General features: G+C 40.8%; 1 protein-coding gene across 4 annotated transcripts; it reads right to left on the bottom strand.

Annotated features, from left to right (window-relative positions):
• Positions 1-5,215: 5,215 nt before the first annotated feature.
• On the bottom strand, positions 5,216-27,511 carry ACOT9 (acyl-CoA thioesterase 9). Of its 4 annotated transcripts, XM_050895506.1 has the most exons (16): positions 27,346-27,511; positions 25,146-25,237; positions 23,532-23,558; positions 20,436-20,481; positions 16,600-16,770; positions 16,469-16,506; positions 14,228-14,311; positions 13,551-13,654; positions 12,340-12,413; positions 10,145-10,212; positions 9,075-9,186; positions 7,822-7,912; positions 7,250-7,335; positions 6,348-6,435; positions 6,008-6,158; positions 5,216-5,760 (listed from the first exon to the last, which is right to left on the bottom strand). In XM_050895506.1, exons 1-16 carry the CDS (start codon positions 27,357-27,359, stop codon positions 5,702-5,704), a joined length of 1,305 nt encoding a protein of 434 aa, XP_050751463.1. In that variant the 5' UTR covers positions 27,360-27,511; the 3' UTR covers positions 5,216-5,701. The 4 variants fall into 4 exon arrangements, with proteins under 4 accessions (XP_050751463.1, XP_050751471.1, XP_050751480.1 ...); XM_050895514.1 differs by lacking the exon at positions 23,532-23,558; XM_050895523.1 differs by lacking the exons at positions 20,436-20,481; positions 23,532-23,558; positions 27,346-27,511 and having other exon boundaries at positions 25,146-25,206.
• Positions 27,512-27,990: the final 479 nt, after the last annotated feature.

A 27,990-nucleotide genomic window follows, 5' to 3' on the forward strand; every position in this document is an offset into this window, starting at 1 on the left:
CTGGGATACCATGTACCATTTAACGGCATCAGCCTATTTTTGTACTACCCTCCATCATAGAGCTGCTCATCAAGCTGTTGTAAGCAGTACAGGGCTTCCTTGGGTTGTTGTTTCCCCCACTCAAGGAAAAAGTCAAGGAGTGATAGAAAGCAGGACTAGAAAGTAACAATACATGAACAGAGCAAATAAAGCTCTTGAAAGAATAAGGCCCCATTCTGAAATAACATTTCCTAGAACAATCATGTTTTTTGACCTTCATATGCGTACTATATATACACCTGATAAACGCAATGAAATAGCAATGAATTGATAATGTAACTTTAAGGGTGATGCTGTGATAGCTAATTCAGAGGCTCAGGTGGCTGTGTAATTCTTTGTATTACATAATCAGCATGACGAGGGTTTGAGATCTTCCAGCAAAACCACCAAGAAAAAATTAATTTCACAATCAGTCTAGTAGTACCAGTATCTCAGATAGGATTATCCAGCAGGCAGAAGAGTTTAAAGGTTTTCTTTGCCCTTTTGTGTGTCGATCAACAGACTGCTGCAATCATCCTTCTAGTTCTGGTCTCAAAGTATGCCTCTTATATTGAGTACATATAAAATATTTCTGAGCTGAAGGATGGTTACTGGGAGACTAAGCAACACTTGAGTACTTTAGTATCACATATGGTCTGCAGCTGACAAAGATAAAATACGGGTAGCTTCAATTAAACAGCTGAAGTTGCTTCTGACTCCTTAGTGATAATGAAACGCTGAGGCAGTACAGAAACCCACTCCTCTTCCACGTGCACATCACTAATTCTTGCCTAGTGCTTGGATGAAGGGTTGCCACGGCCTTGTTGGCGTACCTGGAAATGTCTTATGCACAGGTGTAGGAGCAAAATCTTCATATAAGCACAAGCAGGACAAAAATTAAAATCCTAATTATTTTTTAGGCAACAAATAAAAGTGATGTCATCTTCTGCAAGAGAGAAGATCCACCAGCAAACTTCACCAAAGTCCACATTGTGCTGGACATCCTTAGCACTGCTTGAAATATGACCCTTTCAAATGTTGGTGCAGAGAGTTGAGTCTAAGAACCTGATTTCCAGCCGCTGGTTTGGAAATGCTGACTCAGATCATGGCAACCTCAGATGAATTCAGATAGACTGGGCAGTGCCACCTGCAATGGTCTCTCACAAAACAGTAAATGAACAAATGACAAAGTGGTCTGTTCTTCCACTACTCTTCACCTGAGGTTTGAAATAGTGGAAGAGTTAAATCTCACACAACTGTTTACCAAACCCTGGGATGTATTTACGGGCCTCTCTTGGAAGCGCATGAAATGCAGATGCACGGAGCCGCCATTGTGAACTCGTCTTTTTGACAGAAAAAGCAAAGAGCTCCTGCAAAGCAAGCCATAACTAGTAATGAGACACTGCCTTCAACTACCACTGCTGTTTCGGGCAAGCCTCTTGCACGCCTCGACTGCTCTCTCGGCTCTTAAAGAGAAACTTGATGTCGTGGTGAGGTCTGCAGGAGAAAGCCACCTCTCCAAGCAGGACGGATCTAGCTGGGGTAGGAACTTTTGTGACCTCCTCCCCTTTGGGATGGGTACTCCAGCAAGCCTACCTCACTGAACAACACCCACAGATGCTGCCCCACCACCCCTGGATGCTCTGAGAAAGTTCTGCCTCCCCAGGCAGCCAGCCCTGCCTCCCCTGCGGTGCAGAGCCCTGGTGCTAGCCTACTTGCAATGCCTGTAAGAAGAAACTCAGCAGCATTTATTTCTGGAGATGACCCCCTCATAGGCTCCCCACCAGCCTGGTGGACACAGAGGGTCCAGGGGACTGGTCCCTGCTGCAGGACTGCACCTGAATTTTCTGCTGAGCAGTTACCACATAAAGAAGCGATGCTGTGAGCAGGGACCAGAACCCATACCACTGTCCTTTCTGAGTGCCCCAAACACCAGTCCCCAGTGCCACGCTCCCCTCCTTCAGAAATCTCCCATTTCTGCTACGTAACAGAAGATAAAAGAGTAAGGAGCAGCCAACGTCCAGAAGTGCCTCCAGCCTCGTGGTTAGGAGCCCTGCAGGGATGAGGATCCTCTGCTGTCAGGGCAAGTGCTCCAGTCTATTTTCTATGCAGATATCATCATCCCACTACACCTTCCACAGAACAAGTCCCCAGTTTCTCTTTCATGAAAGCTGAATATTTACCCTTTTATCTTCCTGTTAGCTAGTGCCTAGCCCGTGAAGAAGTACTCTCTCCCACACCTAGTTACAAATGCATTCAGAGGAGGACCAGCAACCAGTCAAGTCTGTCACCAGACAAAGGCTGGGCTGAACATGCAGTAAAACCAATTAAGCATGCAGTAAGTTTAGAGCAGGTTTCTGAACCAAAACCCTCGTTCAGTGGCCCATGCTGCACCAGCTCCAGCAAGCTTCTTCCCAGAATGCTGTACACCACGACATGGCTGCAAAGGTATTGTGCGTATTTGAAGAAGGGCTACCCGAAGTTGTTACAGTAAGTCTTTTTTTTTTTTTTTTAAACCAGAAAAATAGAAACATTTAAAACAAAATGCTTTTTCAGACACTGAGCTCAGCCAGTCCCACAGAAATCTCCTTTTATATCACCATTAACTACTGAGAGGGTTACGGGAAGCAATCTAGCTACCACCGGCTTCCTCCTCCTTGCTGTATTCCAAGATGCAATGGGCACAGAAACATTTACTTCCCACTACAGAGCCACAGCCAATTACATACATAGGTTCACTATAAATAAAAAGACTTTCTACCAATACCTTTAGGCTTTGGTAGAGTGGTAATGGTTGTGTTTGGTAATGGTTTGGTTGTGTGTGGTAATGGTTAGTCACTTACAGCAGGGACAAGTTGGGCATTAAGTTGCAACATAAACTCAACATTAATTACTATGTTAAAATATTTTAATTCTGAATGCAAGATCTCAGAACAATTTTATCTCACACACAATGGTATACAGCAACATGCATAAATAATACCCTTCAACAAAGATACATTTAGCCTATTCTCAGAGAGGATGACAACTTGGAGCTACCTTCTCAGAGTAAAAAATACAGGAGCACATATTCTATGTCTTTCTGTTTATTACTATATGTATTTTATATCTTTTACGTATGTATATATATACACACACACACACATTCTGTATGACTGTACATACATTTCTATAACTACTGTGATTGTGGTATGCGATTAAGTTATCATGAACTTTGAAAACACATCAATTCTTCTAAGCATCTTTATTTGCAGGATTCATTTTGTTCACTGTGTCCAGAGGTTCTGATGTCATGCCTTGCTCCCTACTCTATTACCTCTTTTTCTCCTCTGCAATCCCTTCCTGAAGGCTGAATTTAGAAGTTATGATAAATTCATCTTTAAATACAGCTGAAAGGGCAGCAGAGGAAGAACTTGCTATCCCCTTAACTTACAAGTGGTATACGAAAGTGACCCAGGTAGGACCACTGGGTCAATGATAAAAACCTGCAGATAGTCAGGAGTAACACACAGTTCTGAAATAGATCCCTCCACTTCCTGCCTTCCTAATTATTTTTTCAGAGCCAACAGTGATCCATGCAGCAAGGGGGGAAGAAGCTAGGATAGAATTTCAGTTCTTTATTTGTGTGGTCGGTCAAGTATATTCAGCTTCCCAAGAGTTTTAAAAAGAAGAAAAACAGAAAATACAATACATATCCACAGTGTCATAACCATTAAAGAAAAAGATTCTAACATCATACAGCTGAATCAGCACTGGAGTGTGGCTGAAGAGAGAAACTCTACGTAAGGAACCAGGAGCTTACTGTCACTGCAATGCATTAATCTGATCCGAATCAGGCAACACCCCTGTGCCTCCACTGGAAAGCTATTGAACTTAGCCATACAGGCAGCCAAATCTTAGAAAGGAAAGGCTGCTGTATAACATGCTGGTTATTACCATGCTCATTCTCCTCACATGAATAGAAATCAGCTGTTAGGAGCCATGAACTTCACGCTATCCTAGCACCAAAGGAAGCTGGTCCTAATTGTGAATTTCTCAAACTTTCTTACTAAGAAATAAAATTTCAACACGTTGCTTTATTTTATCAACCTGTTTCATGCATCTGTGCCGATTCACATCACTTTAACTTGCTGCTTCCCGATTTCAAAAGATTTTAAACCTAGTAGGGAAGCCAGAGTCTGTTCTTGTGTATTGTAAGGCATCATTTTTCATCCATTTAACCTACCATTGAGCCCAACTACTCCTCTTTGGTGCCTTGATCAGACAGGATATCAGTCTTGATTTGAAGGTATCAGAGGTCCAATTTTGTGCTTGTCACTAATCATCCTCACTGCTAAAAGCTGATGCCTCCCATTCACTCACCTTCCTAATTTCAGGTTGTTGGGCTTTATCTGCCAGATATTGGAGATAATTAAAACTTTCTCGACTGCATCAGAAACACTTCAGTATCAAGTACTTTCTTCCTGTTACTTATATGCCATAGTTACGTCCACCGTGGTGTCCCCTCTGTGGTGGGGAATTACTCTGTTCTTCACAGATAAACTTGACAACCTTTAAAGCTGTGCAATACTCGTATTTCATTACAGTCTACCAAGGAACCAGACAAATAATCCAGCTGAGGAGGCTGTCCTCTAGCTGTACCACCCCTCAGTGGGATAAAAATCCTCCCACCATTCAGCAGCTGAGTTGGGAGCTGCTCAACACAGATTGTCTGGACCCCTAACTCCAGCATCAAACATAACCATTACCATTTTAGCAGCATTTTACCTTCCCTGCTCCCAATCCCTAACAAACCAAAACGTTCTGCTCTACAATGCCATTTCCCAGTCCCACCCAATCTCGCCAATCAGATCTCGACTCTACAGGCCATGAGAAATAATTCATTAAGGAACTCACAGTTATATCAGGAAAAAAAAAAAAAAAGTTACAAGAAGCTGGCAAGGACTGGCTGCATGCAAACAGAATGCCAGAAGAGACCATCTGGCCACCTCATGTCATTGCAAAAATCAGTTTCCTCCCAAGGGAACATGAAACCATCCAAAACAGAAGCTGCAACAACCTTGTAAAATCCCAGCTGATGGGAAACACCTGCTTTACGTTGTGCACACACTAGTAACTTCTGGGCCTATGCTGCTGCCCAGATGCATGTGTCCTTGTTAAAAAAAAAAAAAAAAAAAAAAGAAAAAGATTACCCTAAACCTAATTTACACAAGAATGTAGGTCAAATGGTTTCGTCTGTGTGTATCTACTTATTGCACACATTTTTCTGCTAGAACAGAATAAGAATAATAATAACAAATAATCCCTTATCAGGGAAACACAAAGGAGAGCTACTGAGGGAAAGAAGGCCCATGGTGACAAGACAGCAAAGGTTGTAATGAGATCTCTCAAACCGGACAAAGAGAAGCTATCTAAAGCTTAAGATTGTACTTTTTCAGCCTTTTTTCCTAGCATCAGCATGTAAAAGTAGATTTCAACAAATCCTAGTAGCAGAGAATAAAAAATCCAAACATACACAATACATAAATTGCACTAAAAAGGTATTTTTTGTTGTAGGGTTTGGGGTATTGTTTTGGTGTGGGTTTTTTTTAGTACTGCAAGCACCTGTCTGTTAGCCATCTCTGGTGACAACTCTTTCCAAGACAGCATGCTGCTACGCTGCTGATGCAGCAGTCAGTGTGTGTCAGATTTCTTTCATGATTGCAGTGAAGTGTCGCTTCCCATCTAAATACAACATGGACTCTGAAATAAGGTGGAGAAAAGAGAGAACCATATTAGTAACTTAGTACTACAGCAACTACACAGAATAGTAAGGTTAAGAAGCAATCCACACTGTCATCAAAGCATAAAATAAATGTAGTTTGCCATGAGATCTTGTTAAATTATTCAAGTGCCAATAGTTCACCTACTAAAATGACCAATGTTCCAACAGAAAGACAGACATCTTGTCTACAGAGTTATGACGACAATGCGTTAGTTGGATACTTGCCTCCATAAGTTTTGGGGACAACCTGTGGGACCTCATTTTCTGATACAAATGTAAAATGGAAGATATTGGTTGTCTGGTGCTCCCTGGTATCTGCATCATAAACCTCACTGTGTATTCGAACCTGGATGTAGTTTTTTTCTGTGTAACAGACCTACACAGTTAAGATAAGAGTTATAGTTTGTAATTTATCACTGGCACTGAAAAAACTGTAACAGACTTCATTGCACTGTTTAACAAGAAAAGTCACACACTCTCATAATCCACTGTTCATTATCAGTGATTAACAGTTACTACAGCAAAGGTAAGTTTTTCTCCTTTTCAAAAAGAAATCAACACCTACCTGTCCAGAAAGCAGTAACAAGGATCCAATCTCAACTGGCCTCTGAAACATGATATCGTCAACGGATACGATAAAAGGTCTGGAACTCCTGAGCAAGAAAAAGAAAAATTTCTTCTCAACAATAACGAGAGTGTTTGGAGAAATTTAAAATATTTCATTGTCAGCATTTTAATGAAGCGTTACTAGAAAAATAGATCTCCCTCAAACACAGGCCACAGAAGTGCTAAAGAATTATGTCATCACCCAAGACAAAAATAACTGGAGGAAACCTCTCACATGCATAAAAATACACACTCTCTAAGGATACATTATTGCATCATTATTGTATCTTATGACTTACAATTGCTAGGCAATCTTCATGCCATCATAGCTTAGGCCTCCGTTTTCCAAGCACTGACATAAAACACTTCACTTTCTATCAGCCTATGCATGCTCCATTAAACTTATGTATAGATCTTTGCTGGGTGATGACTTCAGTCACACTTTCCAAGCACAAGCAGTTACTAGAAGTTGTTCAGAAACCATTCCTCTTGTGTACAGAATGAAAAGACATAATATTTATTTGATAGAATGTCTGTTTTACATGGTTAGAAAGAAAACGTATCTTCAAAAGTCAATCTCAATGGCTTAGTAAGATAAAAGAAAACAGAAAAAGGATGTATTTTCTATCCTGACACGTAATGCTTAAAAACCAAGCTCCAAGGAGCAAGATGCATATCTCTTCGTAAATACAAACAGATGCTCCAAGTAAAACAGTGCTGTGCACTAATAGTGAAAGATTCTACTAGACACCTAGGTCTTTTCTACTCAGATTGTCATTAGGTTGGTTAGCTTGGCTTCCCGACCTATGTATATGTGCACAGTGCTCTGGATTATATAAATATTGCAGGTCTACAACGCACCCATAGCTGCAAGCAGTTGCCCATCCCAGTTCAAACGCCTTTCTCATGAGAAAACCCCCAAAGATCCTATTGAAGATGTTCCGTTCCTGTATGTAGAAACAAAAATCAAACTGCTATATTACAGATATTCTTTTCAAAGCATTGTGTTGAAGTCTGCACTTCAGTTCACCGTATTTAATACAACTCCCAGCATCTGAACGTATAAAAAGCACTACTGAAATATATATGCAAAAGTCCAAATGGCTGAGGCAACTTTACTTAATAGGAGCTCATCCGACTCATTTGATAACATAAGATAAAAACTCAAAATTGTGTCAGCAACCAGAAGCCCAACTTAAACACTTTGCAAAGGAATTTCTTTACACAAAATGAATAGTCTGGTAAGAAAACAAAGTAATTAAAAATCTATTTCACAGTGGCAATCCATACAGATAATAGAAAAATGGCAAAAGAAACTAAGATCTAAATACATTGCAAGGACTGCAGACTGAAACAAAATAATGGATTGACTAGTCTTACAAGACAATTCATAAGTAACTGTTTCTGTAATTCATTAATATTTTTCAAAATACCTGAGGGTGGCAAATCTGTAGGCCTTTTAGCTTTGCATCTTCCATCCACACTGAATTGGGTGGTAATTTACGACTCCGGAAACTTACTGTCCTTTGGAAGAGACAATAAACTTTATAGCCCACATTAGCAGAATTCAGCAAGTCAAAAACGCACAAATAGCAAATGCAGACACACACTAAAAAAAAATAAAAAACCCACCAAAAAAACCCAAAAAAGCAGAAATGCTATCACTAAAAGCTGTTCCAACTGGCCTTGAAGCCTTATCTAAAGTGATACTTTGATTTGTTACTGCAATAAGCCTACACTCCCGATCTTTCAAAAACTTCTGAATTAGCTGAACTGCTAATGTTCAAGCTTATGTGAATGAACAAGCTCGAGAAAGGTACATGAAAGAAAAGATGAATCACAACCACAAAGCACACACTTTGCCAGAAAAGCCTTACTCTGTTTTTTAAGTCATAATACAAATTAAAAGCACGCAATGAGCTAAAAGAGTAATTCAACATCAAACATGCAGACGGTTTGAGGTTTTCAAATCCAGACAGATTGTGTACAAAACACATCTGCTAATTTTAAGGGAAAGCATGTCTCACTTTGGTAAACAGCTTTGAAAATAAAAATTGTATAATGTTAGTAAGTTAAAGAAATTATAAATTATCCACAAATACAACATTGCACTAATGTCATTAGGCATTGTTCTACCACCATTGGCACTGGACTATTTCACACAAATCTCAAGTATAAGAGAAGTACGCCAACAACAGTCTGCCTCAAATAATGTTGTCAGGTATTATATTTAAACACATTGCAAGGTTACCTGGTCAAAATATGGCCAATTCCTGCCCTCACAGGTTTTTTTCTAGATATCATGTCAGAAAACTCTTAGATTGTGCAAGTCACATGGCTGCAAAACCATTCCATTCCCTTACTTGGTTAAACATCATTAACTTTTTTCCCTGAAGATTATTCCTAACAGCTTGCTCAGAAGCTCTTTGTGCTTACTCTGTCACTTTCACCATCTTGGCACAGCTAACACTCTTTAATGACAGAAGCCTCTTTTAAGAGATGTACATGTCACATTAAAGTTTGTACCTGTGTTTCAAATAAAATGCCACAGAATTTATATGGTGAAATGGGAAAACAAAATGCGTGCATTTATTCCAGGCTACCCTCTTACAAGCACCCACTCGAAAGGCACATTACTCTTCTCTTTCGTAAGACTTCAGTTCTCTGCCACCCCTCCCCTTCTTGCCTTGTGTCCAATGTATTAAGGAATATGTCATGAATGATGTTTCTTTCTTCTGCAGTGGGAGCCATCTTCAGTAAGGAAGCAGTGCTGAAATCAATCCTCTTCAGCTTGTTCACTAAACATTAAAAAAAAAATCGTATTAGAGTTCAAGAAAAAAAAAAAATTTGGCTTAGCTCTGAAGATTTTAACCTGGAATCAGTTGTCTCTTTCCTTTTTTCTTTTCCCCCCTGTAAGTTAAAAGCTGTAACTTCACAGTCCCATAGATTCTAACAGAAATTTGGCTTTTAGAATTGACTGCATCAAAGAAAAAATAAGGCAGAAGTTCACTGTAACCTCACCAATGTGACGAGGAACTCTTATACATATACTATGATACCCACCCACCGCTCCAACAGAAAACTTAAGTACTCGCCTCAAAGTACAGAAAAACATATCAAACAAGAAACCCTACAGAACAATCAATCTTCTTCAGGTTTTGCCAATGGTACAAGAATGCAAATTTACGATAGAACTCATTACCATAGGCCACAATGATTGAAATTTTAGCTTAAAAGATCTTCTGTTCAGTTTATTCAATGTTTCTCTAATTCTGTGCTTTAAAATTCCAGCTTGAAACAAAACAAGATGGAGCTACACACTCCTTCCCCTGCTCTCCCCCTTTTTTTTTTTTCTGAGTTTCTTTCCAAAAGGAACATGGGCACCCAGACAGGTAAGGAGCTGTGATGCACCTAGCAGACCCACCGTGGGGGCAATCAATCAGCCACAGCATTAGGAAAGCCTGTGCTGCACTCAGATCTGAAGTGGAGCGAGCATCCTGGAAACAGAGAAGTCTAGGGGGGTGCAGAGTACATCAGGAGTGCCCTTGTCTGTCAGGTTAGCCAAAGAATTTCCAAGAATGTGATAGCAGGCTTTTAAACTCTCTTACACTACTGAGACACATGAGACAGAATGAAAATCTGATTTTAAACAAATTAGGAACATTTCTAAGTAGCAGAACTTCTGAAGTTTACTTCCTTCCAGCTATTAAGTTGAACCTGAGGCAGATGTGCATGCTACCAGGAAAAATGACGTACATTCCCCTTGCTTGAAGATTTCTTCTTCCTCAGGGCTCTCAGGAACAAGTGGATTAACAAATGCTGGCCTATGGACAGGAATTTTTTTTTAAGTTACAAACTTTACAAGAATTTGTGCTGTAAATACATTATAACAGTCTTCCATTTTTGCTTACATACACAGAACAAGATGAAAAGACATACGTCAGGTTATATCATAGAAATAAATACATTATTTCATAATGTGCAGCTGCCAACAGATTATCACATTAGCTTTAACTCTGAAGGGGCAGTTAAGTGATCCAACCACTATCCAGTATAATTAAGAGTAAGTGATGCATCTATGATTCTTAAAGAGCTAAAACTGTACCCATAGATTATAATGAAGATTATTCAAGCAGAAAGCTGTTTAGAAACTCAGCAAACGAAGATGTGATGATCTAGGATCGTCTAAAACAGATACACAAAACTTGAATGGTATCATTCCTCCTGGAATAGAAAGAGCACAGTGCCGTAGCTAGCAAGTGTTCTTATAATTTACATGTTCCCACGACAGCCTTATCAACAGCCAAAAGCTGTTTACCACGTGTACCACTTATCAAAGAAGATGATATGAGGCTGCCTTGAGCACAAATTTGTATGTTTATTTTACTGCACAAATAAGTTTAACCTAATTATATAATTATTTCTTTTCACAAGGAAAGGCAAATGCTTTTTTTCAAGAGCCAATCTTCCCCATCATTTCTAATTATTATTTTTCTATTTTCAACATTTATACAAATGCTCAGAACAATATATATGTAGAAACACATACACAAATATCTGCTGAACAATTCACCTCTGCCCCAAGCCTTTACTTGGGCTGGTGACAAGAGGCATGCAGAGAGGATCTTTTCGCTTGGAACAAACTGCTCTTTCCTGGTTTGCTAAACCTCTGGATTTTGGAGACACACCAGCTCCTTCTCCATCACAGAGCTCATTCTCCCTCTCCTCAGCTCAGGACACATATAGATCAGCTCTCCTGTCCAAGCCCCAAGCTGCTGAGATGCAAGTTTGCTATGGTCCAAAAGCCACACAACCATGTTTCTGTGGCACTATAATCAACCTAACATACCCTGTACCTCTCTGAAAGGTTTTTACCTTACATAGAATAAATACCCTCCTTATATGGACAGAATGCTTCCAAAACACAGCTGGCTTGTGGCCAGCTGGCTTGAAGAACAGCCAACTGAAGTTTGTATCTATCTATGCAAGTCCATGTAGGCTTGTCCTCAGTCAATGTGCCAGTGTATAATTACATCAGATTTGATGTAATTCTTTTGCAAAATAAGTCCTTAAAATGGGAACCATAAATATATTTTTTTAAATGTATAGTATGTTAATGGGTTCTAAAAAAATCTCATAAATCTGAAGGAAACCAACCTAATAACTACTTCTAACGTTATCAGGACTAAATAATTATGTCAAGCAAAACCCCTTCATTAAACATATCCCTCTTCATTAAACACAGACAATTATTTAAACTAGTTAGAAACAGAAGATTGTTTATTACTTTTGCAAGCTATACAAGAAAGAGGTAAGCAATACAACCGATTTTTCTGGTGCTGGAGTCATAAACCAAAACTGAAACTGAGCAGCCTGTTAGTTTAATGACTAAGGAATTACAGAGAGAGTAAAACCAGAAAAATAAGAAAGTTGGGGTTTGGGATTTTTTTAAGTTCTGTGGGAATATTTATCAGTTCCATGTTACTTACATCACCAAGTTTTAGGCTGAATTATTCTGATGACACCTATCATGTGTCTATTAGGGAATTAATGGCATTATTCACTCGACTATTTAACCACTGAAACTCAATCTTTTCTGGTTTTATGGCAAGAAGGCAATTAATTCTAACAACTGCTAGAATGCAGGTGGGTTTCTAGCAGACTCATTCACTTCTGTGTTCATCAGGCCAGTCATTCAAACACAGGGAAAATCTGTTAAAGAAAAGGGTCAGATCCCCAGACTAACATTAATTCCTGGTATCATCTGACTGCTGAAATCAATGCTCCGAAGCTTGCCGCAGGAAAGTAACACTTGCCAGCAGAAAACATCGACTATGTGATTTATTTATCACCTACACTATATGGCTTCTACACATACATAGCAAGCTGCCATGTTTGCTACTTTCACCACAGTAGGAGTCTGAAAACTATTTTCCTGTCCTACAAATTACCGTTTATTCTCTGGATCCCGGGCCACCATGACAAAGGTTGCATCTAACACAGGGCTGTAATCACCATCATGTAGCTAAGAAAGACAGGAAACAATTATATTTGTAAACTCTAAAACTGTAAATGTGCTTAGCAAGCTATTCAGTTGTCATCAACTATGCTATCACACTGTTAATGTTGTTTATTTTCATGTTCTGTCATCCCTTCCAAGATCTCTCACAATAGGTCGGAGAGAAGGAAATAACACAAATTAAAACTCTAGTTTCAGGAATTCTGCAATGTAAACGTTAAGCAGGGAATGCTTATTAACTACTACTTTCAGCTGGGAGGGGAGGAAATCAACACAGGCATTGTAAAAGGACCCACTTACCCTTTAGTCTGAGAAATGCCAAAACATTTTTTTGTCAGTACCAAATTGCCACTAATGCCAGCACTGCGAGGAGTTCAGACAATAAAGGTGTAACATTATCTTCTACATCACAGACTTGACTTAAGGAGACCAAATGAATAAAAAAATATTTACCTGTATATAATAACATCTGAATTATAGCCACTAATACCACCTAAGTGTTTATAGCATATCTTTGTTACTCTAAATAATTAAATAACTGAATTAATGTTTCAGTTAGCTAATCAATTGACAGTAAATATTCAATAGAAAAGTTAATGATTTTTTAATTTAATTATTTATATTCCTTTTGCTTCCTGCACAGTGTAGCCTAGTTGCACCCTTCATTTATTTTCTATTATTTAGTATTTGATAACTTATTACTAAAATTATGCTGCACAGTAGATAAGATGAACACAAGAGATACAATTTAATACTGAATCTGAATACCAACATTACAATTTATGAATCTATAAAATCCAAAGGTATAAGGAAAATAAAGTTTTTCAAAAGCAGGGAGAAACTTATTTAAGAACATGCAGAGTACAGCCACCTATTTTTTCCTGTAGGAGTACCGTGTTGCAGTTTAATTACAAAATGCTGGTTAAGAAAAATGCATGTCTTCAAAGAAAGTTTAGCAACAGAGTATCTTGCTGCACCTAGACTATTGAAGTTGTCTTGGTCTTGAAACACTAGGGCTGTCTCAAGCCCTTCAGAAACAGTTATTCTAGAAAATATAATTTAGATTGCTAAGGTCATTATCCAGAATTTCCCCTGAAGCACCTCATGCCTGTCATAAGATGGAGAGAAGTCACAGGAACTAACCTGCAGCATGTGCATCTTCACTTCCATCGAGGTCCTCCCAACCCAAGAAACATTGCCGGTGAATTTGATGTCACAGTCTGGATATATAATCTTCTTGCACAAATCTACAAGACAAACATTAGAGGTTACTGGAGACAGATCACTCACATGTAATATTAGAAAGACTGCATTCTCTAAGACCTTTTTGTGTTCTGCAAATGGCAACACACGCAAAGACAACCCAGAAAAGACAGTTGTTGCAAGGGACCACAGTGCTAGCCTCCAGCTTCTGCCTTATCAGACTTCTAAAGCCAGAACAGGAGAAGGAAGTAGGCACACAGGTGGCAGATGGATGGCAGACCCACAGAGGTGTTCAGCAGAACATGTGACACAAGCAAGATCCAACTCCACCAGAACAAACACTGTTCAATAATGAAGCTTATTTGGCTAAGTGTCAAAATAAAACCACAGAAAAGTTGTATTTTGAAGTGAAGGGAAATATGAAATACTGAAAAGCATCTACAAAACTGTCTTCCCTCCTCCTTTCAACAAAAGCCACAGTACTCAGAGCTCAAGCCAAAGCAAGATGCAGTGAACTAAACAGGGGAGTGAAGAAGGTATCCCCAGCAACAAGCACAGGAAGGCAGTGGCTGCTGAAAGAGTATGAAACCATTTCTGCTGACCACATTGCCACTTACTGATTTTATCCACCAGAGCTGTAACTATTGATAAGGGAGACCTTGGCTGCATTTCCTGCTTGGTGTGAGTGTAGCAAATAAGAACTGTGGAGAGACCAAAAATGGAGTCAGCTCTTTAACACAAACTTCAGTGGAGCAGATCAAAGCCATCTTTGTGAAGCATGAGAAGTACCTGCAAAACACAAACTAAAGTATCATACTGTAGGAGTGCACGACTTCCACATTTTCATGTATGTAACTCACAAGATTGCTATAAAGAAAACAGTGATTCAGCAGCTGTCTCAGTTATATGCATATTTACTTACTACAAAGAGAAATTTATCCAAGCATTTTAAATTAACCCATCACTCCACTTCCAGTCCCACGTAATCTCTTCGCTCTACCCCTGCAGCCCACTGTCTCAGATCCTTCCTGCCTTCTATTTTGATTTCATGCAGGTTGTCCTCCTATCTGAGGACTTATTTTTAAATACTGATTCCTTTAAAGAGGTGCAGATTAGATAAACTGTGCCTTACAGGCATGAAAGCATAGTAAGAGGTATTTATCACACTGTAATTACTACTAGCCAAACCACTATGTAAATTAATTAGCTCTGCTCATAAGAGCATATCCAAGTAAACAGACTCCTTACAGTAATACAAGGCTGCAAAGATTTTTTTTTTTTTTCCTAGTATTCATGTGATTTTCACTCAACACAGATTTCCATAATCAAAAGCATCTGTTTGTACTTAAAGAGATAAGAGAGAAAGAAGATCTCTGTCCTTCCAGGTAATCCAAGATTTTTTTTCCCTAGAATTACTGAAGTCACAATTCTAAAAACTGTTATGCCTATCAACTCATGCCATCAATATGATTAGTAAGAGTCTGACTGGGATTTATCAGAATCCTATTATCAAAGACAAAAAACCAGAAGTCTATCAGACCTTTATGCAGTACATCTGCCAAGATCACAGAATATACGGGGGAGGGGAGGGGGGCAGGATGGGATGAAACAGTACATTTTCCTGTGAAAACTGCTGATCACCATCCTAAATATTGCATAACTGGGACAGAATCTTGATTAACCCAAAACAATACACCCCCAGTGGAACTGACTGAAGCCCAGTATGACTACAAACACGGCAAAGTCATTCTGCACTGTAACAGGAAAAACCTAAGATCTTCACAGATTTCCAGGGAAAATAAACAAGGCACAGAATGAAAAACAGGCTCATGTCATCTACCAATGAAGGGCAGCCAATAGTTTCAAGTCTCTTTTTCTAATTCAGGACAGGTACTGAAGCCAGTATCTTCCACATCCCAGAAAGAAACAGAAATCATCTAGCTATTTTGTCTATCCTTGATAGAGACGTGACATGCATTCACTTGCTTCTCTGCCTTCCTCAATTTTGCCCATCTGGACCCACAGAAGGTCTTTCTTTCCTGCCAAAAAAACCTGTTCCATTCAGAACTTTCCCTTAATAAGCACTTATTCTTTGTCAAAAACCTCCATCAAAATGCTCCCAACCAGCTACAGAACTTTGATGAAGGAAGTCACCTGGTGACATTTTAAGAGAAAAGTATCTCCAAGTTATATTAACAACCTAGCACTTATTTTAGCTGCAAAACAAAAGTCAAAGATCTTGAACTTTTAAAGACCATGAATAAATGAAAAGGAGAAAAAAATTAAGTAAGGTAACTCATGAAACAACTGAGTTGTTTTTACCTTTAACATCAATTTGGAGACAGAACCCAAGAGTCTATACCGAGTGTTTTTCATTTGTTCTCAATGGATACATTGTGCTCTTTGCAGATTACCTCTCTTCTCCCCAAAGGGAAGATTAAAATATTTGCACCTCACTATCTGTTGTGTTTTGTGTTGTTTGGGGGGTTTTTTAAGAGAAAAATCTTATGTTTTAATTTGAAATAGCGCACTCTGCAAATTTTCTCCGATTTAACGCTCAATGCAGATTCATAATCTAGGATCATTTCTCAGTAAGTTATTCTTGTAGCTGGTCCTTTACAAAATTGGCAGAGGCAAGAAGCTGAAGCTGAGAAATTTTGCTTCTGTCTGTTCTTTATCATCCTTCCTTCTCTTTCAGCATCAGTATCTTTTCTTTTTTTCCTTCCCCTTTGAGATAGCACATTGATGTGATTCCCTCCCTGAGGTCATACTATATCATACCAAACAGTGCTCAACAGTACTCAAACTCACTTTGTCTGCATTACTTGTACATTCTTTACAAGGGCATAGATACATACCTCCTAAACTGTCAAGATCTTCAAGTATCCTTCCAAACCTGTAAGATATGTTTTTTGACAATTAAATACCTACATATATAGTAAATGAAAGTTAACACTTTCCTGTATGTGTAACACGGTTGCTTTGTTACCTTACACTGTTGTGTACATTCAGGTACTTTTCTCTTATTTCAGGTTGACTTCCTAGAGGTAGAATAACTTCCAAGTAGCTATCCTTCATTCTCCTAGGAGGGAGATCTTCCTGCCGTTTTGCCAGTAAAGCATGAAGAGCTTTTCTTTCTTGCATTGCTTGCACATGATCCCTGGTAAGAAAAAAACCACTCCGTCTGGAGTATGACAACAGAACTGCAACCCTAGCTAAAAGATGTCACATTGAAGATCATCAAAATGAAAACAAAAAAGTAGTAAAAATAGCAAGACACAGTAAGCGTGCCTTGAAAAGAAATTTAAATGCACGTAATGAGATATGCTAAGCAAGACTACTGCAGAAAACTTTTAAATAGTTTTGTGTACAAGTGGCAAGCACAGACTTTACACTAAAGAGACAAACAAAATTTATCTAATTCTGAATGCTACCAAAATGGTTCCCCTTGAAAAGAACAAATCAGACATAATTTAACCTATGAGGTTTTGTGCATATTCATGTCTTCCATAGCTACTGTATCACAACTCTTCCTACAGTGCCAATTTTAAAGGACTGACCGTCAACTTACAATCTCTCCCAAGAAGTAAAGCAGATGTGTAGTGTTGGTTAGTACTAACAACAAAGAGAATTAATCTGCTAAGACTTGCTATCATCCACAGGTGAGTTCTCCCTTTACAGCATCAGTTCATACAGCATACACTTCATCAGCAAGCTAAAAGAAAGGGAAAATTAATCTATTTCTCTCTCTCTTCCGACCCAGTCATGACTATACAGGAAAGTTATAGAAAGAAACAATACAGCAAAGAGAGCACTACCCCTTCACAGCTGCTTTTCCAGCACCACCAAGTCAGAGGGGTTGCAATTCTCACAAGGGAGTAAGGGTCAACTTACTGTCACTTCTTTCCAATCTACCAAGTTGGTTCCTTGCACAGGTATCTACGAGATACAACAATCTTGCCCGCCACTCTCTCTTACCTGTTCCTCCAAAGTTCCCTCCCCTTAAAAGTGTAACCTGACTGAATAAAGCAAGTATTTCATAACATCCCTAGAATCAACAACAAAGCATTAAAAACCTAAGGGTTAAACATGCAACAGTTCCAGTATAAAACCAAGGAGTATGCAAAACCATGAATCCATTTCATAGAGCAAGCGAAGGCATAAACCACTATGTAACCAAATTTAATTTTAAACATGTGGATATGTGCCATTCATTCAGTTGTGCATGCTGCATTGCTGAGATCTGAGTGCCATTGTGTTTAACAAAACCAATTCAAAAAAAAACTGAAAGAAAACAACAGAAAGAACCTTTTCACCAAAAAGAAAATTTGTCTTAAGTTTTGACTTTGGATGAATTCTGGGTATTAGCCATTTAAGATGAAGACTTTTTTGGCTTGAGTTTTATTTTTTGAAGAGGAGAGGTACAAAGCAGTCATGCTTCAACATATTTATATTCCCTCCTCTCTGTTTAATAATTTTTGGGGAAATAGGAGTAATCCATGATCAAAGAGAATAAAAGTCTAGCAGAAAATTTCAGTTAGTTTTGTTTGTTTATTTGTTTGAAATATAAAATATGGTTTACCTCATCTGGGCAACATGACTACTGCAGAGTTCAGAGAAAACAGAAAGATAACAACCTCCTCCAGAGGGTTAATGTTTGAAGTTATGCCATTGCATGGAAACAGAATATACTAGACAATTAAGGAAAGATGCAATGTCCAAAATGATGCACCTTTATGCTTTTTAAAAGATTTGTTTCCAAGGTCTTTCAGTGAAAGGTTTAAGAGAAATTAATCAGAGAGTAAATCAGAAATTTGTCTACAAACACAGAGAAATCAAACAATAAAAATTTAACTATATTCTGTTTTCCCCAGTCCCATCCTGGCTCCTCCGAGGTCAGCAGCAGAACTCTTCTTGACTTCAGCTTCAGAATGTACTCTTCAATATACGGAAGTATTGGGCTCAAGGCAATAACATTTTTCAACAGATAAACAGTTACACACTGCAGTACCAGTCATACAGAAATGATACTTCATCTAAGTATTAACTAATACCTGCCCTAAACATTCAGAGAAATGACATTATAGTCTAGATACAGGTGTGGCCATTTCAGAAAAAATAATTAGCAATGAACAGATTAATAGTTTTAATTACAATTTAAGTACAAAACCAGAATAAATATATAAGCAAGGTATTTCTTTCTAATGCAAAATGTCACTGGCCTTTACAAAAGAAATCCCGAACCAAAGTTTCCTTTTAGCAAAATTAATGGCCAAAGGCATTCCTCCAACATGCACCTCTCCTCTCTCCCAGCAATCCAGATGTATGTGCATCAGTACTTCCCTAGTTCCCATTTTGGGACTCGTATCAAGCTATTCTCTTAGGTTTGTCCTCTTCAGTCATTCTGTGGCCTAACTCAATTAAAGCACTGGCTGTCCAGTCTCCATATTTATCAACTCTTTGTCACTCCATTTTAAAATGGGATCTCAAAGGCTACATGATCCATGTCCTCCAAACCTTCCCATATTAAAGCCGTCATTCTCAAGCACTCCCAGCTACGGACTCCCTGGCTTTACTTCTTCATGGTAGCTGAAGCATACAGTACTCTGCAAACCATTTCTGCTGTATTTTATACAGCACAAGAGACATACCTATCTAAGAAAAACACTGCTGTGGTGATCCTGGCTTCAGTCTGCTCTCCTTCCAGGGTGGGAGCAGCAGGGGAAAAGAAATGGATGGAAGATCAGATTTGACCAGAGCCCTCTAAAATCTCAATCCTCGGATGGTATTTCCATATGACGTGGTTCCTCCCCAGCCATTCTGGACTGCAGGAAAGGCTTTTTTAAAAATCAACTTCTATAGCCCTTTTCAGCTGACCTACCGAAAATTTCAAGCCCCCTCATGCTTAGATACTAGTCTTACTAAGCAAAAATCAGCTTCCCAGATTCAGGCATTTTCTTTAGTGTGCCTATAATCCTGTTTAGATAAACCTAGTCAGAAGGCCTGGACACATCAGACATTCCACCCAGGCAAGCCTCTCTTCATTTCCCTATCAGTGCACAAAGTGTGAAAAAAGAGCTCACCAAACACAGCCATAAGAAAATTAACAATCAATACAACAAACATGGGACCAACCAAACTGCAATACGTAATTCCCCCAGAGTGCTACCAACTTTTTCAGAACTGTTAACAGCAGAGGATTACAGTCAACTCTGGCTTATTCAAACTAATGGAGGGGGAGGAAGGTAACGTGAATAAAGCCAAAACATCAATGATTTAAATTATATGTAAATTAATCTAAATTAAGTTACAGAAGAGGAAAGAAATGCCCGAGATGCTCCTGACTAAGGAGACTCTGATCCCGAGCTGACAATTTTCCAAAGTGAGATGGGTGCTGCCAGGCCATTCATAACGCAGCCTGCTTCACGCTGAACCAGCTCAGCTGCCTCTGAATCCAGTGCAGGATAAATCCACCATGTGGGTAATCCACCAACAGGTAACTGAAGAGGTAACAGCAACATAACATTTCCAGCCAGACTCTGCAGCTCTTAAACTTCCATCAGATTCAAAGCTAATGGGAGAATCTTGTAAGCATCAAGATCACATATTTCGTTCCTTTGGTGCTAAAGATCTTCTGCCAGAGAAATCTCAGAAGTTTGTGATCCACAAAGTAACAATTCAGAAACCTTGTTTGCATTACTTTTTTGCTGGATCTTTTTTTCCTTTCCTAGTCAGCAAGCTCACATCGTTAACTTCCACTATCACAACCCTGAGCTCTACCTGGGTTTCACAAATAAAGTAAAATGCATTTAATGTACACTGTACCTCCAGTTGGTAGATGCTCCCACTATATCCCTCAATCTGCTCCGCACTGGAAAAAAAAAAAAAAAATCAAAGCAAATCAAGCTTAGTTCTGCAAGTGATGAACGTGCGGTTGCCTGGTGTTAAAAGGCACAATCCTCATCCCAGAACAGAAAAATTAAGCAAATTCATGCAAATAGCAGCCCAGAAACAAAAGTTTGGCCAAATTCACTGATGCTGTTAGTAGGCATATCACAATAATGGGCTGAGTAACATGATTCCATAGCTTAGTGTGTATAGCCAACAAAGAGTGTTTGTTAATGCAATCAAACACCTGCAGTGCTAATTAACAGCTGAAAGAGACAGCAGATCAAGATCAGATGGAGGAATTTTGATGTGAAAATATTTCAGCCTAAACACAAACAAACTGTGGAGCTAACACAAATCAGAAAATCATAAAAGAATATAAAAAGGAACAATACAGCTGGGAGACAGGGAATGAGGAGAGTACTATTTAAATAATCCCACCCATGAAGGCAGGTAATGTCAGCAGACTGGCTGTTCCCAGCAGGGTTTCATAGCCTAAATTTTTAGCAGCCTCAAAGAACACAGTGTTAAGACACTGAAGACAGGCCTGTAAAATTGATTCCGGCACTGTTTGCAATATCAGAGTTAATACTAGTTCTGCCCAAGTTTCTCCTAAATTTCAAGAATAATCTGCATAAGCAGTTTTTCTACTCTTTCCTCAGATGAGGCTATTAAGTGTGCTAAGGTCCCGTCAAACCTATCAAACTACTCCATCGTTGTTAGGCAGGTGAAAGTATGCTATTTGGAAACACCTGAAAACAACCAGCAACAATTCCCAAGCTCAGAACAGAAGTTGAGAATTGTATAGTAGGGATTCCTTGCTTATTTAGAAAGATTTTTATACAAGGGGTTCAAATATTAGGACACAATAGTTAGGGACACATCAAGGAAGGGTACCAAAAAAGATCCAAAACTTCACGGTGAAACAGAAAGAGGGCTGCTGGTGACTCACGAGCTGATCCTATATACTTTTAGGTTATTAGACATCATCAGGCTTCACGCTTTTCAAGCTAAATGCCTGGTCAGAGTATTCACAGTGATCAGCAAGCTGTCCTGTGAACCCTGGAGTGAGCAGAGCCTGATTTCCTAGGTATTTAAATCACATACCCCTCCCTCAGCCAGATCCACTCGGCTCTGCTCCCCTCCTCCCCATACAGTCACTTCAGTTTCTGCTGCGTTCCTGCCCGAGTCCCCCACACCACCACCACCACTGCAATACCCCTAACCTCCCCTTTCTCGTTCCTTCCCCTGCAACACCCTCAGCTCCCGTCCCTACACTCCCAGCCTGCTTCTGTTTTGCCTGCCCTCCAGACAAGCACCAGCATGAGCTGTGGTTAGCCCAGAGGTAGGCAAAGGGCTGACTGCCAGCCAGCCAGCACACAGATCCCAGTCATTCGCCAACTGCCAGCAAACACCATGGTCCGTGGCTGACCCCAACACTAGCTCTGGCACCCTAACGAACCTCTGATTCAGAAGCCAATTTTCACAAAGCTTGTGGAAACATGTTTCTCTTCGAGATTTGTGCTCGTCTATTTTGGCTGACATCAAGCAACAAAAGGTTCTGGAAGAAGAGGGGGACAAGAAGATAGGCAGACAAAGACAAAACAGACTACTTAGGCCTCATTTCTTTAGGAAATTAGGCTAAAAACATGTTTTGAAATCAGAAGAGTTCCACTACTAATTCTAAGAACAAAAGAATTTTCAATTTTTTGAAATTGATTGAAGAAACTGATTGAAAATCTTAAGAGTTGATTTTTTTTTTGGAAGGGGGGAAGGTCTGATTCTTTTTTTCTTAAGAAGCAGCAGGCTTGTTTACAGAATAGGTACTACTTTCCTGTTACTCATACTCCACCTGTGAAGCTGCCATAGCATGCATTTGATCAATTCAGTGTTAGCAGAAACACTGTTACAGCTTCTAGAACACAAAACCTCAATTTTCCCAACAGTGTGCAGACTGTGCTGGGATGGAGGGGGAATAAACAGCACTTCCTCTTTGTTTAAACTAAGTTCATCTTCCTTTTCAACTCTACAGAGGTAAAAAGCTCTGAAAAAAATCTCAGGTCCAAACCTGCAAACATGTATATATGCTGTTAGTCCCATTTAATACTTCTGATTTCAATTTTCGGCATACAAGTAAACATTTGCCAGGCTGAAACCACATAATTTTTATTTTAACGACAAAAGGGTCATAGCATAAAAGTGTTTCTAAAATGTTGCCAAGCTAAATCTAGTCCATTTTACAGGCTCGTAAGCACACAGTTTTTCTTTTTTTTCCCCTGGGAAGACTATATTGCTCTCCTAGATACAACAGAAATTTACAACAGAAATCTTACAACAGAAATTTAAGTAAGTAATTAAGCATAAAAATCCATAAACTCTTTCTCTTTTCTTATTTGGCAAATGTCTTAAACATGCAAAACAATTACAGCAAATGGGGTTTATCCATTGTTATCATGTTGTGTATTTCACAGTATCTCCTAAACTGTGACCAGTGGATCATTAATGCCGGAGCAGCAGGGTCTGAGTTTATTTGCACTGTGCTGTGATGAAGGACATGAGGGCAGCTGGACAAGATCGCTGCATTCATCTCTGCCAATGAGATCCATGCCCCCTTGTGCTGGTGCCTCCCCAGGCTGTATCCAGTTCAGGCAGACCGCTACGATGTATTTTACCACCAGTTTTGGTATAGAGCTTGGTCTGGACTTCAGTGAAAGATGCAGATTCGAATGTCTAAAATGAAGCTAAGTACTGCAGGAGTTGCTGTGTAAGAGATTTTGTATCCCACAAGCCTCTTAGAAACGTGTTATCCAGCACACCACCAGAAACACAGTGTGCTGACAGAGATCTAGTACAACAATATTGCCACAAATAAGATCAGAGCCATTCACCGAAGGCAAAGAGGCTTTAAGCTAGTCGACAGAGAAGAATAATAGCATTTCATTTTTCATGAACGCTAAAGTAAGGAAAAACAGTAGCTGAGTAAGCTTAGTGTTACAGCAAATATTAAAATATGTACAGATTACCACAACACACCATTATTCACATGAATGGGTAAGTGTCCTGCGGAGTGGAAAATACAGGTTAGATTAACAATTAAAAGAAACAATGCAAATTACATCTAGTAAGGAGTTACCTGATTATTTTACCTCCTTGAGTTCCATTTACACACATGCTCCTTAACTTTAGTAAGCAACTGTAGGCAACCTGTCCTTGCCTGATTTACAGTCAGTATCTTTGTGTTTTCAACTGAGTTCGTCCTTTCCTTCAAAGCCAGCTTTCCAGTTCCTTTGTCTACTGGCTCTGTGTAGTATCTGCTTGCAGTGTAATTCCAACCAGTTTTTCAAACTTGGTGCTACCACGTACTGTTGACAAACGCTATTAACTTTGGAAAGAATATCTGGAGCATTTTTCAGGAAGTGGGATGAGGGTTAGCTCAGAGGAAACTTCCAAAGTCCTGCTTTGTGTAGCCTTTGGGAGAACCATGGAAGAAGTGAGGGCATTCACAACTGGCACCCAAAGCTGAGAGGAAGCATGTGAAAAGCTAGTAAAAATAAGTATTTGGTGTTCTGTGAAAGCATGAACACCAAACTAAAGGAAACTAGTTTACATATCAGCAAAAGTTTGTATAACATTATTTAAATGTTACAATTTTGGAACAGAATCTCAAATATTTACAGTTATTATAGGCCAAAAAATATTAGTATTCCCTGGAAACAAATCAGAGGCAAGGCCAGGATGGCCTCACTGCTTCACTATTTTTACTGGCCTTCTAGGTGGTATCATTATCAGCTATCCAAATAAAAGAGCAGGGTAATATTTGCAAGTATGCAATATTCTCTATCCTTGCTTCTCTCCTTTAACCTCCCAATTACTATTTATTAACAATAATGAAAAAAAGTTCTCTAACAATGAATAACCCTCATTTTCTCTTTTACTGGATAACCTGTGGTTTCTATTTAGAGAAAAAAGGGGAAAAGAAGATCTCAGAAACAAGCAGAACTCCACTCCAGAAGGAATTACTTGTACCTGGCTCCAGCCCTTTTCTTCCTCCCCTTTTCTCAGTACATGGGATTAGAATACAAGAAAACTTTTTTAAAAGCTTCTGAAACAGGAACATTACGGTTTATTACTATTAGAGCCCTAAAGCAATCTTTCAACACAAAGCTCTATTGACAAGAGCATTTTCATGAGGCAATGCTGATCTGATTAAAAGATTTCTCTAAGTTTACGAAATTAACGGTATTGACACATTAAAAATTCTGTAAGATATTATTTCCACTCAGTTCCTACATTTCTTGGCCATTCTTTCCAGTCGCCACAGTACCTGTCTGTACTACATTGACTTTCTATCTAGAGCCAACTTCAGAAGCAGTTTTCCCTCCAGAAAAGAATCACACGCTCTTCCAAGACTAAAGAACCAGATGAGCCTCTAAATCTACAACTTCAATGATTATGCATATTTGTTGCCATTAATTTCCAAATACACACAGTGATTTTCTGCTACTTCCTAAACACTTACACTATGAGCTAAGAGTCAAGGACATGTCCATTATCCAAACCATATTAACACATGAAGGGCCACCACCTGAAAGAATAAACTCCTTAGAAACATTGCTAAATCTTCCAAAGTACAGCCAATTACTTTACCTTCAGACATGTCAGGAAGCACTGGGGAGCCACTGGTCCCAGAAGCGAGTGTCCTAGCCAGAACAGAAGGAAGCTTCCTCATCGTGCACAACCTATAGGCAGAGCAGAAGAATTTAGTGTCATTAAAACTAATGCCATGAAAATAATTTAGGATTTATTTTTGGAATGGCGCTGATTACTTCAGAAACCCCACTCCTTATTTTTAGCCTGATTTTTAGAACAGGATACAATCAGTACAACGGTTCAAGCCAGCTGAAATTCCAACCGATAGCTGTCTTTATCTGAAAACAGGAAGGAAGAATGATTTGCTGGCAGTAACTGTTCTCTTCACTGATTATTCAGATGCCCTGGGACAACCAGCTTAGACCAAACACCAGCTTCTACCCTGTAGACATCCTAACACAGACGTGGTCCATGTGGATCTAGGAAATCATCCATGACCCTAACAATACACTTCTCCTGCACTTGGCTGGTGTGCGTAGTGGTGGAAGGTGGAATATCCCAAGAAGTACATCACAAGGCCTCCCACACAGTCTCGTTCAGCTAAGCCTGGTCTTCTCCTCCATGGCTTAGTACTCCTGCAATTCAGAACAAGCCTAGAGTGCAGGATATAATCCTCTTAGCTGTTCAGCAAGAAGGGACAACCATGAAACCCTTCAGAGAACGTAATCCGCCCAGCAATTTAGTAAGTGTTCAACCAGGTAGTAGCCAGTGCAACTCCCCCAGGCAAGCAAAACTGTGGTAACACAAAAATACACTGAATGTAATCCACCCAGCAATTCAGTGTTCAACCAGGTAGCAGCCAGTGCGACTCCTCCAGGCAAGCAAAACTGTGGTAACACAAAAATACACAGAGGGTCAGCAGGAGTAAAACCCCTCATGATGTTGGAGATATTCGAGAAACAAAAACAAAGGATGCTACTTAGTTAATGAGGCGTGACCTTGAGAAGAGAAATAGGATGACACCATAAGTCAATGGGTAAAGAAATACCAAGATAAGCACAGGGGCAATCAAAGAGCTACTTGAACTTTGAGTGAACTATCCTAATTAACATACTAGAAAATCCACCCTTAGGTAGGGACAGCCCCCTACCAACAGAAGCCCCTTCCTCACAGAACATGCACAGTAAAAAAAGAGGATGCTGCGACTTTAAGTGGAGATGAGACTTGCGAGAACCAACAGGAACGAGAGTAACTAAGCGCAACTGTAAAAATACTGATAACTGTTGCTCGAAAGGTATAAAATGCTTTACCGTGTGTTAACCAGGTGTGCTAGCTTTGTGGAGTTACCACCTAGCACCCATCTCTGCGCAGACATGAAATAAACAGATATCTCGACTCTGTGTGTTAATCGGCTTTTTTGCATACCGGGTGAAAGAATCCTGATTTTTGGGACAACAACGCTAGTTCACGGCGTTATCCTGACAAGGAACATGGGTTGCCTGTCCCTTAATTTTCTTCAGCTGAGGCTGGGGTTTCACCTCAAAAAAGAGGCAACTGCTCAGGCACCAGCGGAAAAGGAGGGCCATGTACACATCTCTCTCTCATGTACATATCTACACATATCTATCATGCACACACAAGCTTCCACTGTCTGCAGGTACACCAGGAGTACTTAAGACAGTAAAAGGGAACACACCAAAAAAAACCCTCAGAAGCCAGCAGAGTCTCATATGCACCAGAGATGACACGAATGGCAACGCTGAAAACTCTCTATAACTGGCGCAGCTTCTGGACTGGTGTCTCATGGCACAATCAGCAAATGACTTCCCGCTCAACCCAGCTTGCACCCCCGCAGGACCTTATCAAGCCTGGTGCCGTTCCGACGCGCTGAGCGACGTGACAGGCGCTCCCCACACAGACGGGCCAGCACCGACAACGCCAGCCGCCATCACACGAAGCCGCGCTGCCAGCGGCGCTGCTGCAAGTTTTAGGGTGCCACGCCCTGACAGCGCCCCGCCAGCCAACGCGCCGAGCCCCCCGCACGGGAAAGGGCAGAGCCGCCGCCGGGCCAGGGTCGGGCCGCGGCACCTCGCGGTGAGGGCGGCGGCGGCGGCGGCCCCGGGCCCTGCCCCACCTCCCCGGCACCGCCGCGGGGAACCGCCACCTCCTCCCCGCAGGGAGCGGCGTCTCCCCCAGCCGCCCCCCCCCCGGCCCCGCCGCCGCGGACAGGGGCTCAGCGGCACGGGGGCAGCCTTACCGGGTGGCCAGCATGGTGCTCGCCGCGCCGCTACCGGGACCGGAGCCGTAGCCGTCAGCGGGGCCGCTGCTCGCCCAGCGCCTGCGGGGCCACGCCTGCCCCAGGCACGCGGTCCCCCAGCACCATAGACTCGCGGCTCGCCTGGCACAGAAAGTGCTCTGTGCGCGGCCTTCCCACCGCGACGCTCTATGCGCTCCCCGCGCAGGGGCGCCCGGAGCCGGCTCGCCTCGGCCTTCCCGCCCCCGAGCGGCTCCGGGCCCACCGGGCGGTACCGCTCGGCACCGGCCTTCTGCCAGCGACCGCGCCTTCCACACGGGGGCGGGCCGCCGGTCCCTCCGTTTCCCTCTCCCCCGGGCAGCGCGGCCGCTGACGGGGGCGGAGGTTGAGGCCGCCGGCGACCGTTAGGCGTCAGACGGGCCCCAGCAGAGCGGGCAAGCCCTGCCGCCGGGCTCCGCGGGGCACTGGCTCTTAACAAATACCGTGATTATTTTTTTTAATTTTTTTTTTTTTAAATACTCCTTTTTTTTCACGGTGTGTTGAAGAGGGCAGGCTCGCCAGGCCCGGATCCCGCCGACCTGCCCCCCAAGCCGGGCCGCAAAGGCGGGCGTTCAGCAGGCCTCGGAGGGGCTCCCCGATCCGGCGGGC

Source organism: Gymnogyps californianus, chromosome 1, assembly GCF_018139145.2.
Source record: "Gymnogyps californianus isolate 813 chromosome 1, ASM1813914v2, whole genome shotgun sequence".
NCBI lineage: Eukaryota > Metazoa > Chordata > Aves > Accipitriformes > Cathartidae > Gymnogyps > Gymnogyps californianus.